At 42.9% G+C, this 15,535-nt stretch overlaps 1 protein-coding gene across 1 annotated transcript; it reads right to left on the minus strand.

Moving 5' to 3' along the window:
* Positions 1-611: 611 nt before the first annotated feature.
* Positions 612-15,408, minus strand: STRA8 (stimulated by retinoic acid 8). The gene is made up of 8 exons (XM_019292758.2): positions 15,220-15,408; positions 13,428-13,503; positions 11,910-11,994; positions 11,358-11,510; positions 8,165-8,447; positions 6,785-6,861; positions 4,984-5,095; positions 612-1,426 (listed from the first exon to the last, which is right to left on the minus strand). The coding sequence occupies exons 1-8, from the start codon at positions 15,325-15,327 to the stop codon at positions 1,352-1,354; spliced, it is 969 nt and encodes a 322-aa protein (XP_019148303.1). The 5' UTR covers positions 15,328-15,408; the 3' UTR covers positions 612-1,351.
* Between the last annotated feature and the right edge of the window lie 127 nt (positions 15,409-15,535).

The following is a 15,535-nucleotide window of genomic DNA, read 5'->3' on the forward strand; positions in this document are numbered from 1 at the left end:
ACCAGTGCAGAACAGCCATTGTCTGTGTAAAGTTGGCTGTGCAGGAGAGGAAACCCTGTTCCCGTGGTCCTTGCAGGCCTGCACTCTTGTGAACTATGATCATACAAGAGGCAGAACCAAAGTAATGTGTTCTTCATCTTCTCCTTAATGTCATTACCTCAAACCAATGCCAGCATGTATAAATGACGCACACTGGAAAGGCCAGGGAATGGCAAGGCTGCACCCTGGAGAACTCTGAAGAGCTCTTAAACCCAAACAAGACCCCTGCACCCCCACTTTCAAACACAGCAGCCTGGCAAACATTCATCTGGGAGTGCTACCACAGCCTCACCCACAGAAAGGGCTCTGTAGTGTTTATTTTTCCCTTGTACTTTGGTACTCAGCTCCACGTGTTTTTGCCTGAATGTATCATGCTTTTATGCACCAGGACAATGCTGGGCCACAGTCCAGGCCTCTTGGATTCAGTCTGAAAGCTGGCTGCTGAAGATGGATACCTAGGCATGCCAGCTTTAGTTTAGGTTTTAAAATAAAACTTCCATCCTTTCTGTTTGTGATGGCTGGTAGCATGACCTCAACAACACTATCAGAACACAGTTTGTTCAAGTCTGCAGAGAGCCTTTAATGATAACTCAGAGATGTGAAGGACTTTATTCAATTTCACAGCACTTTTAATTCCAAGACACTATCTGAGCATCTCTACTCATCCAAGAATTAGATGTGGAAGAAGAGCACAGGGCTGATCACTTGGCTTTACACACTTCACAAAAGTAAACAATCCAAAGTGTATTATTGTGCCTGCACTTTTCTGGGTGACTGGGGAGTGGGTGCTCACTGCTGCTGTCCTCATAAAGAGATCGAAGAGCCTCATCCCACTCTCTGTGAGAAAATCTCTCTTTCCTTGTCAGCCCAAGATGAAAAATTGCACCAGAAAAGTAATCACTGCCAGGAGGTGATTTTTGCAGGTTGCAGTTTGAGACCTGCATCCTATGGGAGTGTGCAGACTGCCACTGATCTGGCCTCCCGGCTGCTCTTCCCACAGCTTATGCTAGGCAAGGTCACTTAACTGTACATGCCCCAGTTTCTCTGTGAAGTGAGGCTAAACATTAAATAGCAATGGGTAAAAACATTTATTAATAAATATCTAAGACCTTTGAAACCTTTAAAAAGTATAAATTACTCAACTGATATATCAAGAAGTACTAATGAGGGAAGGAGAAGTCAGTGGTAACAAACCAGTTCAACACAGTGTCTCCACACTCTGCTTAGAGAGGTAGCTCGCTGAAAGAGGTGAAGCTTCCTCATGTGCCCGGTGTACCTGGCAGTGCTTGGCAAAACATAGTGGAGATACTGTTTAGAAATCTTCATCATCGAAGGTCTCAGTGCACCGCAGCATCACGGTCTCATGATCATAGTGAAGATCTTCTTCCTGAAAGCCCCCCCAAAGTCAAGCAGGATTAAAAAACAGAGGAGTTCATTGAATTTCAAATACGCAGTGAGTTGGTCAAGAGCTGATGTGCCAGCAAATGCACCATGAGCCCTCCCTCCTCTCTGAATCAACCACCAGCATTTGGTAAGTGCCTGAGGTGCCTGATGAAGAATGGCTCAAATTTTCTGCCAGTTTCCTTCTAAAACCACATGGCTCCACCCTGTGTCTATTTACATCATCTAGACAGATGTAACTGACTGTGGTAGCAAGGATGTCACAAAACAGGCTATGAAGGTATGAGAGCTTCCTTGAGGCCTTAACTTCTACCAACTTCAGGCTTTGTTCCACTTTTAGCAATAGAAGGAAACGGTCTTCTCTTTCACCAGTTTAGAGAGAGTAAGTGGCTCTTGAGAAATCCAAGTTTAGAAGGTGAAAGTGTTCGTGCCTGCAGTCCATCTAGTCCACCTTCCGCATTGATGCAAGACTCTTCAGTGAAATACTGCTTTTAAAAATAGGTGCTGTTTAAAAATGTATAGCTTAAGGAGCACTAAATACCACTTGCTTGTTAAGTGACTCATCTAAAATCCATGATTTCAAAAGAAAGTGTGCCTTTGAAGACACAAAGGTGCTCAGCACTATTTAGGAAAAAAACCTCATTGAGTTTCATTGAGGTAAAAACTTTGGATCTCAGTCTAAATGAATCCTTTACTGCCTTTGCTGCTAAGCTTCTCTTATGATGTGACCTTAAGACAACAGCTCTTGAAAAATTACAAGATTGCTTAACTAATCTCATGCTCAGAAATATTTCTTTATCAGGTACCATAGAAGCATGCTCCTGTTCTCATTTTGGGGTCACTGCCTTTTTAAGAGCTCTCCCTTTCCTTGTCCAAATCATTTCTCCCCTCCTCTTGCGTGAGTTTTTCTGAAGCTTTTTATTCCAGTGAGGGGCATGCCATTGGCAGCCTTGAGAGCCAGGGCAGCGGCTCAAGAGGAGCTGTGCTCAGTAGCTCTGTGACTATGAAACAGGGACCATCCACAATCCAACAGCAGTAGTTGCAGTTTGTACCTGGACAGTTAACCAGAAATGACAGAACATGGCACTGGCATGAATGACCAGCAATGAAATCCATCACCTCATCAGCTCTGCAGATGAAAGGAAAGGAGACCATGGGCTGCCTTTTGTATTTCAGTCAGGTGCACATCACACGACTTACCTTGGTACTTACTGTACTTGCTGCCCACCTCTGTATCTTCTACAAGGCGTGTGCACAGTGTCCTGGGACACTGCTTTATCCTTGGGATAATTATCCCAACACTTCCCAAACTCCTGTGCTAGCATAGCACCAGCACAGGTACCACGTCAAGGGAAGGGGAATGGTCTGCAGAGGTTCAGTCATACCCATAAGGTAAGCAGGACGGGTTCCTTTCCCTGTCAAGTCCAGGAGTCTCTGATGCTCTGAGCAGCCCAATTTCTGGGGTAAGGTGAGTAGCCTATACTGATCTCTCTGCTGCTGCCTGAGTTGGTGTGTTTCAAGCTAGCTGGAACATCTTCTATCCCTGCTCTGCAACCACTTTCATAACTGTCTCAATCTGTTTGCTTTGAGATGGATCCGAATTTCTGCTCTCAAAACAAAAAATATCTTGTCAGTCATATTTTCTTTTGGCTTTTTTTTTGCCTCTTGGCAGCACTGTCTAGATGTGCAGTACTGCACTCTAAATCAAAACAGATTGTGACCTTCACATTATCTAGCCTGGGTGATTTCTGCTCAAACTCCCTTTTTATTGTCTTATCACAGACAACTAAAAGTTCCTGTGTAAAACAAATGTGTGCAGCTTTTTATTTCCTTTTGGATCCACACAGTACACTCAACTGCCAATTTGCAGTACTTTGGGTTCTTTTGCTGCTTTTCTTCCCATCACTGCCATTCTCCTAGTCTTGTTTTAAATGTGCCTCTTTAAAGCTTGAGAGAGACACTACCTCTTCCCATACCACCTCATCTGGGAGCTGGGAGATGGACTTGGGCTCACATATAACGAGGCAGCTCCAAGCAGAAGGAAAAGATGAGACCATGCCAGGCCTGACACTCACAAAAGAAATTTAAAACCATAAAATGCTATATCTTGCCTAAAGATTTTCTTTCTTTTCTAGGCCTGCTCAGTTCATGGTCATTTACATAAACACAAGAAGAGCTCCGCTCTTACATAGAACATAGCTATTCACAGACCAAAGGGCTCTGTAGATCAGTGCCTGGTCTCTGACAACAGTCAGCAGGTGAAGTTTAGAAAAAAGTGCAAGAATTGGGCACACAGTGTGCTCAGTTTTACAATAAATGCTCCTACATTATAGCAAACTGTGCTGTGAGGTCCTCCTGTACTGGAAAATGAATCTGCACCTTCAGATTTAGTAATTGCCCATGGATTGATGACCCTGGAGTTTAAATATGGTAATTTGTACATGCAAATATCTTTAATATGTTGTTTTTTCATTTTATTTAGTGCTTTCTAGTTCTTCTGGTGTTAGACACAATGAGTAATCATTCTGTGTACCAAATCCACACCATGTAGGAATAAAATGGTCTTGCAGTACCCCTCAGTCTTTTTTTTAGAAAAGTCCTACTCTTAACAGTTTCTATTTAATGCCTTTGCCTGTGCTTGCTGCCATTCTCTGCACCTCCTTTAGTGCTGTCTCCAAGATGGGGGAGCCAAATGGCATGCAGCAGTTTCTATGTGATAGATTCAGACAGTGGTGCAACACTAGTTTCTGCTTTGTTTTCTGTCACAACTACCCCTCGCCACAAACCTATTTTCCTTCAAAGGAGCATCTGTTCAAGTACTAGAGACAGGTGGGAGCTAGGAGCTAGGCAATAGAAACCAGCAAACCAGTGGCTGCTGTGGAGGTACCACTGACTGAACCAAACCTCTGCCTGAGGGGTATCTCCCTTTCTGTTCTTCACCCACAGGCAAGCTCTGAGCCACCTCCTTGGCAGGGAGATAAGAAGGGGAGGACAAACAATGCAAGCACAAAGACTTCTGGCTCAGCAAACTTGCAACAGTAGGCTGAGGTTAAGAGGAAGCTCAGGACCTTTTCATCAGCTCTTTCAAGAACACGAGTATCCTGCTTCTAGGGCCTGCCAGTGGAGGGCTCAGGGCAGGGAACCTGGCACCCAGACAAGCAGAAGGTGGTTCTACTGAGCTCAGAATGAAGCAGCTGGGGGTTGATGGAGAACTGGAAAGTGAGCTTTACCTGGTCAGAGGAGATCACTCAAGCTTTTCCACAAGGAACTTTCATGCAAAGGATAATAATAAAAAAATTTTTAAATTCCTTACGTCATTTGCCATTTTGAATAATATTCAAAGCAGTATTCACTCAGTTTGCCTCTTACAAAGGCAATCCTACTGGCATTTTGGAATGACACATCTGAAATTATGAACCCCAAGTTCTTATTTGTAATCATTCTGGACAATATGATCAGAAGCATTGAATACAAAAATCCCTTTCTGACATTGCTCCTGAAATACACTGCTCCTTCTTTAAGGAATCCTTTGGCAAGGCTTACCTGGCAAAACTGTGTATTAGCAAAGAAGAGGTGTTTTAGGAAGTCAGTGACCTGCAGATAGAGTCTCTGGTGATCCTCTGGATTTTCAGAAGTGCAGCTTGCAAATGCTGAACTGAAAATGGAATCAGATACTGTATTTAATTTCCTGTTCCCTTCTCCTTACTTTCTCTCCTCCATATTTTACTTATAAATTTATAAAAAATTCAAATTGTTTTCGAGATGGTTCTGATAATAAAGAAAACAGCCAAGCAAGACCGGGAGGAGTGGTGATGGATGTATTGATGAGATACTGTTTGCCAAGTGCAAGGCAGATGTATAAGAACAGAGAAAAGAAATACAAGCAACTGGTGTCACAACAAGGAGATCCACTGATACATGACAGCTACAGTAACACTGTTTTGGGGAAAAGTAAATATCCATTAAAACAGACAGCTGCAATGGTTATTTGGGAGTGTATTTGGTAGGGTTGTTCAGAGGAACAGCTTTGACTTCTTCTGTAAAGTTTTTGAGTGAGTGCAGTAACCTGTGTTCATGTAATGACATGTTAGCTGTAACTGGCAGGTTTGTTCTCAGGTAACTGTGGCACAAAAATAAGCTTTTCATTCTGGACCTCACCTCTGCATTCTTCCTGGGATTTTACAAAGTTCTGCCATCACACCTCTGTCCAGAATTACAAGGTGCAGAACAATAGGCAAGAAGAGAAAACAATAAATGTTGACTACTGAAATACTAAACTGATTTGGGACCTAAAACAGACTGTAAAGATTATTGTAATACTCTGCAGTATTAAGAAATACTTAATCTTATTTTAAAAGCAAATGGAAATTATGACCTCATAAATACTATTTAATAAATAAATATTTGTTAAGCTTTTTCATCCATTCAAGTATATTCTGATCAACAGCCAAAACAACCTTATTTTAATTCATTCTCTTCTGAAAGTGCAACCTGGAATGGTGGCAAAAGAAAGAGAGTCACATTAAAGATTACTCTAAATGTTGAAAAGTAAGTAGAAAGTGGGATTAAAACCCCACATATTAAAAACACTACTTGCAAAGAGAAACAATCCTAACAAAGACTAAGCAGAAAGAATACATAAAAGAGAAATCATAATGTGATTTTCCTCTTGAGGAAAACAACCCTTTTTGTTCTTTGGTCTACTGGGAAAAATCAAAGGCAGTGCCAGCTTTGTATTTGACATGTTCTCTTCCAGGTAACTCATCTGAACTGAAGAGGAAAGAGGTGTTATTTAACAGGTCCTGTGTTTCTTTGGTATTACTGTTCAGGTCAACCACACTTTACCCTGATCGCCTCCACGTGACTGAATTAGAGTACTTGAAAAAGACAAGGGAGAAAATGTTGACAAATTATCATTTCTGTCTCATTAAATGAGAGTACAGTTTATGATTAGCTGATTCATCCATGGAATGCCTCTTGGTCCTCACAGGCCTGGTAAGTGACAGAGAGAAAAGGAAAATATTATGAGTATTGTAAATTGAAAAGACAGAAAGCTGTGCAGAGTAGCCAAGAAAATCAGAAGGACCTCAGTTGTCCTGAAGTGATGGGCTGCTCTTAATAAGTGATTCTAACTGATTCTGCTGTAAATGACCATTAGTAATTTCACTTTTACACCTGAAAAGGAAGTATTATTGTGAGCACAGTTGCTGGAGGCTGCTACTCTGACCATTTATTAAAAAAGAGAGCTGGACTATTGTCTTACTCCACAGAGTACTTGCCGTGGAGTACTGAAGTGAGCTATTAACGTACTGTGTCTGCCAAAAGGGGGCAGTTTGTAATTTACCTCTGGCTGGACATGCCCTGAGTCTTGCTTCTGTCGAGGAAACCAGCAGCAACATCAAACGCATCTTCAAACATCACCTAGCAGAGAAATCACTTCAGATGTCAGCATATCCAGCCACCTAAAAGTTTTACCCACAGCATAACTTTTAATAATGAAGTCTTTAAAAGCATGATACTCTTTCTTTACATTTAACAGGTATGTTTGCAGCTAGAGTAAACCAAGAGGTTTTGTGGAGACAGGAATAATGTGGAATAACTGTATTTCATGGCTGGGAACACAAGGTCATTCCACTCCCTTAAGCCTGTGTTTCAACCTCTAGGAATTAGGCTTCACATTACATTTCCCAGAAAATCAGTAAAACCCACAAATTGTGTCGGTGCTTTAGAGACTTGACTGTGGACTGCTGCTTATGGCTGGAGGTCTCAGCTGTACCAGCCAGTTTCTCCAAATTCCAGTTTACAAAGGAGTTTGGATGCTCCTTGTGCCAGACCACTAAACTCATTAGTTCACTCTGCCATAATGCAGTTCACACACTTTCTGTGCCAGAAAAGTACCGTACGTGGAACATTCCCATGACATTTCCTAAGGTGACGAGCAGTATGAGCTGTGTCCTGTGACCCAAAAAGAACTTGTCAATGCAATTTACTTATATGCTAAAGGTAAACATCTGTCCCTTTCTTGCAGCTAATGAAATTACACATACCTCTTCGAGCAGCTAGTTCCTTCAGCAATCAGTGCTCCAGGAACCATTTATAGAGTTGGCTGTTCTTTAATCAATCTCTTATTAATAAATGCCCTGGTCTATTCAGTCACTGACTTCTGCTCTGCAGAAGTGCATGGTACAGGCAGTCATTGGCCCTGTACCACTGGGACTGGTCTAAAAATACTTTCTCTTTGCTACCAAGTGCTTTGATGAAAAAACCCCACCCAACCCAAAACACAGCAGGCTTTGGCAAACTAGGTATCCCTTCTGGATTTAGATAATCTGTGCTCTTTGGAGAGTTTGCAGAGCACAGTAACTGTATAATTCTTGTTCTTGCTTCCTGTCCCTGGAGCAAGGTACGAGCAAATTTAACTGTAACTTGGCACAGAAACTCCGCAAGTCAGTGGAGACCAGCAGGATTACTACACTGCACTACTGCAGCTTGCTAGGTATCTTCTCCTATCTTACTATCTTACCTTGCTAGGTATCTTACCAAGATAAATTTTGCTGCAGACATTTACTCAAAGACTGCTTATTGTCTCCATGTATACATTCATGTGGTCTTGGGAAAGCTTAGTTACAACTACCCTATGTTTGCAATTAAAAGCTGCAGAGCCAATTGGCTTCTGAAGGCTTGGAGTTTCAGAGGCAGACTATGAATGTTGCTGAGCACTTACTTCCTCTGGCGTGGAGACTGAGGAACCACTGGCTTCCTCACTGTTACCTCCGCTGTCCCTCACACTACCTTCAGTGCAAGCAGGCTCTGGGCAAACAGCCTTGGGATCCATGAAGAAATCTCTCTGGCTACAGTACTGCAAGATGCTGTCCCTGCTCTCTTCAGAAAGCTCTTGCCAGAAATGGGAAATAGCTGTGGAGACCTCAGGAAGAGGCACCTCTCCAGTGCAAACAATTCCATGCTCTATCAGCAGGTCCACTGTGTGCTTATAAAAATACAGGTATCTGGAAGGAAAGGAAAGGAAAGGGAGCATCTCTTAAGAGCAGGCTATAAGGCAGCCATCTACTGAAAATCAGCGGGACACTGGGGAGTGGCTCTGATCCATAACTACTTCACTGACTCTGCCTCCAAGACTTCATACAATTACTGAGTGATGCCCAACACTGCTGAAGATTTCACCTGAAATCAGGCTCCAGCTTCAGCCTCAGCCTCAGCAGGACTGCCTCACAACAGAAGCTCCAGGCACTGCAGGTTGTACTGGTCGCACAGGCAAACCTCATACTGGAATTTAATAATTTTTCAGTTACTTGCCTCTGTATCCTGAGCCTTTTGCACTGTAAGTCCCTTTTTATACATCTACTGGCATCGCACTACGCTTTAAAGCCCTGGCTGAGGTCATATCCTGATGCACAAGGTGCTATACATGCAGACAGAAGGACACTACCCTAGGTCTGGATGCTCTGACTTAAGCACGGATGCTCAATTTCCTCCATTTTACATCTAAGGAAACACATCCCTAGGACTGACTTCTATGCAGTCTGTAGTGAAACTGGTGGTGGAACATAGGGCTCATAATTTCAACCCAGTGGCTAAATCTCAGAACAAACCTGCTTCTTCTGCTAGCACTGTGTGGCACAGTGAATCAAGGATAATAATGTCTACTTCAGAAAGCAGCACTGAAGGTTATTTTACATTAATTAAATGCTTAGAGAGTCTCAGATGAAAATAAAAAGATCAAAGGAGTACAAAGCAAGAGTTCTATAAACAGCAGTCATTGGTACTATGTTTGGGCTCAAAATGATTCCTTGGAAGATGTCCCAGATGAGCACATTTCCTGATTAACTGAACAATATTGCATGAGAAAGCAACTCAAAAAGAGTTCGTTCTTTTCTTTTTTATTTGTAAATATTTGTTCCAGCAAACCAATATTGAAAATATAATTTTGTAGGCAAGCATAAATCTGTTTAAACCCCATTTCCACACTCAGGAGTATTTTCCACCACTGCTGGAGACAAAATACCAGAAGGGGAATAAGTGTTCTCATGTAAGGTACTGCACTCACTAAGGTTTCTGTATGTCCAGCTCCAAACAAAGGACCTGGAATTTCTCAAGCAGAACATGAATCACCATTAGACTGCTCTGCTAAAGAAATTAAGCTTGAAGCACGACTCAAATATTTCCTTCCCAGATGGAAGGAGGCAACCACATTTTGCACTGGGCAGAGTACTCTGAAGTCCTACCAATGTAGCTCCTGCTGCTGGACATGGGGAAAAAAACCCAGTCAGTAGAAGCTCAAAGCATTTCTGATGCTTCCCAAATCATGTGATTAAATGATCATCAAAAGGCTGTTGCTTTCTTTGCTGAAGAGTCCCTTTCGTTTTATGCCTGTTATAAAAGGTAATTTTTTGACAAGAATTAGCTATAAACCAAATGCAATTGGCCCTAGGACTATAGGGTAAGTGCCAGAGTCTACACAGTACAGGCCCTGGTCTGCCTCGTCAGTAAAGAACGTGAAAGTCAGGTGTTTATGGCTCCGTCGTGCACTCTTTGATGAAGCAGATTTTTCTAATCCTGAAAATCTTGGTTCAGCACATTTCAAGGTCTTCTAAACGATACCTTAACTACAGCCACCTCCAATTCTAACGGGAGCAAAAGCAGGAGCAGGAGTGGGAAGCTGGTGCCATCTGCTGGTCCAGCTGCACTCTCTTTTTGAGGAAAAACCCGATGATCCAAGGCGTTTTTAGAAATACACAGCAGTTCAAAGCAAAAGAGAAGAAGGAACTGCAGAAGTTTTTGGCTACAGCGGTGATGCCATGGAAGAGGATGCCAGCTGCAGCTCTGGATTCTCCTGCACTGCGTGTTCTTAATTCTGGAATGGTTAGGGTGAAATGGACTGCTTGATGGTACAAAATAGATTACACATGCATCTATTTCTCATATCTTTACAATCAAACAGTCGTTTATCCTGTTGGAAATGCAGGATAGAACCTCTAATTACCTCCTAGTGTTGTCTGACAGGAAGGGGAAGAACATGGGAATATAATGTACTCAGTTTTAAGGTATCAGTAACTGAAAAAACCCCAGTAATTTTACCATTACGACTTCTAACTAAAATACATGGACAACTGACATGAGAATGGTGGTCTTTGACTGTTAGGTCCTGCATCAGGCATTTAGGAGCTTAAAGGGTTTACAGATTCACACCCACTAGCTCTAAGCGTAACACACGTGCAAGTGTTTAGGTTCCCCTCCTCCCCAGTGTTGCAGACATGTTTGCATTGTTGCAGAATGCCTTCTGGTATCTTCCAGACAACCTCTATTCTGCAGCCCAGAGGCTGAGGACTACAAGCTCTTCCTTGGTTGAATCCAGCCTTACCCTACTCTGATCCCAAGCTGCCAGGAGCTAAGGGTCTGTTTCTGGAAGGGGCAGCTCCTCATAACAATGCCATTAGAGGAAGGATGAGCATCACTGTGGGGAAAAGAATGTGCCTAACTCTGGTTCCTGCACCTCCCTGGAACACATACAGTTAGACACCTGACAAGTTCATCTGGTGCAGCAATTCTTACCCTCCTAAAATCTAGCCCCATTGCAGGGATACAGTGGTAAAGCATGGCAACACAGAGACTGACACACTTGAAAGAAATTTTCTTCTTTTTCTTAAGGGGTGAAAAATCCTCAGGGATCTACCAAGGCCTGAAAAGCTGGGGACTGCTACAGCACTGAGAGCTCATTCATGTGCAAGCTGTGGGGGCTTAGGAAGTGATCAGCTTCATCACCAGTAGGGCCAAAGTTGCTGGCACAAGGCTTCTGCAAGGCAGGTGCAGGCTCCAGCAGGACTGCATGGACAGCAGTGCCTGGATGCAGTGATTATGCAAACAAGTTAAAAACCTGAGGCTATGTGGGGTGCACCTACCGTTCAAATTCCATTAGATCTGGGGATAAAGTGTCTGAAAACTGGATCAATTCTGGCTTCCCATATTCTTCCGGTGTTTGTTTTTCACATTCTTGAAGCAAATACCAGATGGCAGAGTCACTTTCACTCACATCTTCTGAGGCTGATGTAGTGCTGGAAAGAACACAAGGGGAAAAAGCCACATGAACAACTTCTTAACTGGATTAATAAGGCCCTTGTCATGGTCACTCCAAAGCCCAGAGCCATTCTTCCCAAGCCAGCTTTTTCCTCCTTCTTTTGCTCTGCAGGCAATGAGAAATCCTTGCCAGAGATCAGCTACATAGAAGGGAAAGAAAATACAAGCACTGACTGGAAACGAGACCAACAACATGCTTAGAATGTTTGTGCACTCAATGGGATTACAGCAGTCCAGGTGAAACCTCTTTCTCCTCTCCTCATGATGAAAAACCTCTGCTTGGAAATACAGTAGCAATGACAAAGAAGTTCAGAGATGCTGGGATGGAAGCAAGTGCAAAGTATTATCATCTTTTATTGACTCGTATAAGCCCTTACCTGGAACTGCCGAACTGCCTCCTGACATACTCCTCCCTGACTTCCTCCAAGCTGGATGGGCTCCCATCCTCCAGACTGCAGCTCGCTGTTGTCAGCAGAAAGGTTACTGTCACATCAATGGCACTTTTGGCTTCTCTCTCACCCTCAGCCCCAACCAAGCAGAATACTGCCAACAACTGGTTCTTCACAAGCCAGAGCTTGTCATTAGGCAAAAATGATGTGAAAGAAGGAACATTTGTCTCTTCTACAATGTAACTAGCACTACTGGGAGTTTATGAACACTGAGGAACTTAGAATCAATGCCTTCTTTCTAAAATTGATTTGACAGAACTGATGGTGAAAACAACCAGCAAATCAAAGTCTGGGCATGCACTAGTCAATGCAGTATTTTTTGATTACCTTATAATGAATAAATTGCAAGTAAAAAACCTTGACATCCAACCTGTGATTCACAAGCAGTATGAATTTTGCATATATGCAAGTACATACAAGGGGAAGCTTGCCTCAAACTCCCCTCAGCAAGCCTCACTGCTTGTTATCCCTTCAGTTTTGCTGTCAAACTATTCTTTCTACCTGTAACTCACTTTTATGGGTTATCCAAGGATGTGGGTTCAGATGAGGTTGTTCATTTTAAGCACTGAGACTTCTAATAGATGCAAATTACTGGAGGTGCAAGTCACATGAATAGCCTTTTTTTTTCTAGCTGACAGGAATTTGGAGACTTGAAGGGACAAAAAAATATGTCCAAAGCCTCTATCCTGTCAGCCCCTAGTTCTGCCTGCTGCCAGCGGAGGCAGTGGCCAGCAGCACTACACAGAAGGCACGTTGTTGGGGGCGTGAAGCCCCGCAGCAGGAGCTGCCACCCGTGCCGACGGTACCTGCTGACCAGTGTGACCGAGGTGTCACAGGCTGTAACAGAGCAGGGCGTGCCAAGCTGAAAGAAAACAAAACTGTAGCATCTCTCTTAACCATTTATATCAGAGTACACTCTTTACCAGAGGCTTCCATTTCCTACCCTAGGAAATCCTTCTAGCTAACACCCCAGTGTGCTGTTGGGCAGTGTAAGCTCTCGCAGGGCTGGGTGCTGGTGACAGCTGTGACTCACACTGTGCCATACGGCTGTGGCCAGAGGAGCACACAGCTCCTGCAGGCTCCGAGTGGGAGCCTAAGGATCCAGCCTGGGCACCCATGCCAAGCCCCACACCTGCCAGGGTGAAACTGCCAAGGGGACTCAGCTCAAACAGCCTGCTGCCATGGGACAGCAGGAATTGCTTGTTTCCTTCCTTCACCTAGACTGGGGAAGGGGCAGGAAAGACTGAGAGTCAGAGGGGCATTTCTGAGACACAGTGCTTAGTGGGTTGGCAGACTTTTCACCATCCCTTGCTTTTTGCTACAACTAAAGCCACAGTTGGCTGCAACGCTTTAATGGGCTCAGCTGTGTACAGCTGTCTCTATTTAACAAACACATAAAAACCAAGTCCGGGCTCTTTGTCCAAGCAAATACTTGCATACAGTTACCTTTCATCTTCAGCAAAGAACACAAGGTTTGCTCCAGCTTCTGGATAGATGTCTTAGCCTTACGCAAAACTTGATACTAAACATAAGAAGAAAACAGAACTGATTGTTCTCTGCTCTAACTAGATTCATGTTTTAACATGCCTTCGTTGCTTTCTGCATTTTTCCTTCATGTTTACCTTCAGTAATTTCCATGTCTCTGTGAAAACAACTGTGTTGTTTCACTAGCTACCCTTATACATATGAAAAGGGGAAAGAATTAATAGGAGAGTAACTTCAATATAGAATATAAATATTTGGGTATACATTATGCAATACATACACAAACACCCAGTCACACAGACATTTGCTACTTAACTCTGATCTTTTTTCATCAGCAAATGGTCTTGTTTGGATCGTTCTCTTCTTGGAGCATGTCCAGAAATACCATGCTGTGAAGTCTTGTTGGATGCCTACCAACTTAAGGCATAAGATTTTACTAATGATTTCCCATGAGACTTTTGCTAGGAGAAGCCTTTGCCATGTCCTGCATTGCTCTAACCCGGATTACAGCAGTGTAGAACATGGCAAAGGCTTCTCCTAGCAAAAGTCTGGATTAACAGGATTAACTTCAGTGCTGCACATCATTCCTTCATCATCTATACCAAGCACAACTGAAAACATACAGCTAAAGCATTTAAACATACATATCTCCAAAATATTTCAAGACTTATGTGCATGGTGAGACCATCCATGTCTACACTGCAGAGCTTTCATGCTGGATATTTTAGCCAGGCACCAAGTGCTAGGATTACAAGCAACCCTTCTGTATTTAGGCTTTTTAAGATATTAAACTTCCTTTGCCCCCTAGAGTCACGCAAGGGGCACATGACACTATGAAAAAGCAATTTCAAGAACTGGCATGTGAACACAGTCCCCTTAGACCAGGCAAAGGAAGTAGTTGTTTAGTCTTGGCTTCTGAGATCATGCTGACTTCAGGTTAACTTGTATCTTGCTAGAACATGGCAAACTGAACTCTTACCTCAACCTGCACGAGAGCTAAGGGACTCAGCAGGCACAAGCTACATGTAGTGGTATTTAGCATATTCAGGGGACAATTCCTGTCCTAAACAATCATTACCCCCTCTATTTTACAAACTGGAAAACTGAAGGTAACCAATGTAACTAAACAAATCAGTGGAAGAATTGAGAAAATACTCCTGATGTTTACTCCTCTGCCTCAAGCATGGCAATTTCAGTCTTTTCAGTAGTATTTTAAGTAAATTTCATCTTCATAAACAATTTTGCTTAAATAGTTTCTTCCTTTAATAGAGACCAAGAAACAGTACTGGTGCTTCTTTTTTTCCTGAACTTATTTTTCCAGTGTCTTGAAGACAAAGTACACCTCCTAAAGCTGATTGAATTACTCCTTTCCCTCTAGCTCCTTCTGTCCCTAAACTCACTGTTCTGATTTCAGAACAAAATGCTGTGACATCAGCTTCCTCATGGGATCCCTTGGTTTGTTTCCAAAATACTATAAAAGAAAATTCAATGCTATAAAAGTGCTGCAAAAAGCCCATAAGGAAAGTACAGATAAGGCACATGACAAACCCATGACCCAGAAACTACAAACTGGACAACTCCCTTACGCTGAGTTGGCAGCTTCAAAGGGAAAGGTGCATAGAGTGAAATTACACACATACTGGCACCCATAAAGACACCGTGATCCTCCTCAGAGATTGAACCTAAAGCTGGTTAAATTGGAACATACTCAGGTATTACAGCGATGCATAGAGAAATAGTCACTGTTCCGCACCTTTGAGGCACAGTTGTCTGACTGGGATAAAACTCTTCCCCGCAAGCTGCTGAAGAGTCTTGCCAGAGGAACCCAGTGGTGTGCCTGTGGCAAGTGCTGCTTTGCCATGCAGTGTTCTACCTCTTGCAGGTGTGGCAGGGGATTGAGACTCACTTTGGCATGTGTCTTCCTTAGACTAGTCTCCAGCTGTGTCTGTTGAAAGCTGCAAGGCAACATTTATTTACACTGAATAAATACGTAAGTGAAGAGAAAGAAATCTTACAGCCCATATAGTGGACAGACAAAAAGAAAAAAACTGGCTGACTGACAAGAGTTT

This window comes from Corvus cornix, chromosome 1A (assembly GCF_000738735.6).
Source record: "Corvus cornix cornix isolate S_Up_H32 chromosome 1A, ASM73873v5, whole genome shotgun sequence".
In the NCBI taxonomy this organism is placed as follows: Eukaryota; Metazoa; Chordata; class Aves; order Passeriformes; family Corvidae; genus Corvus; species Corvus cornix.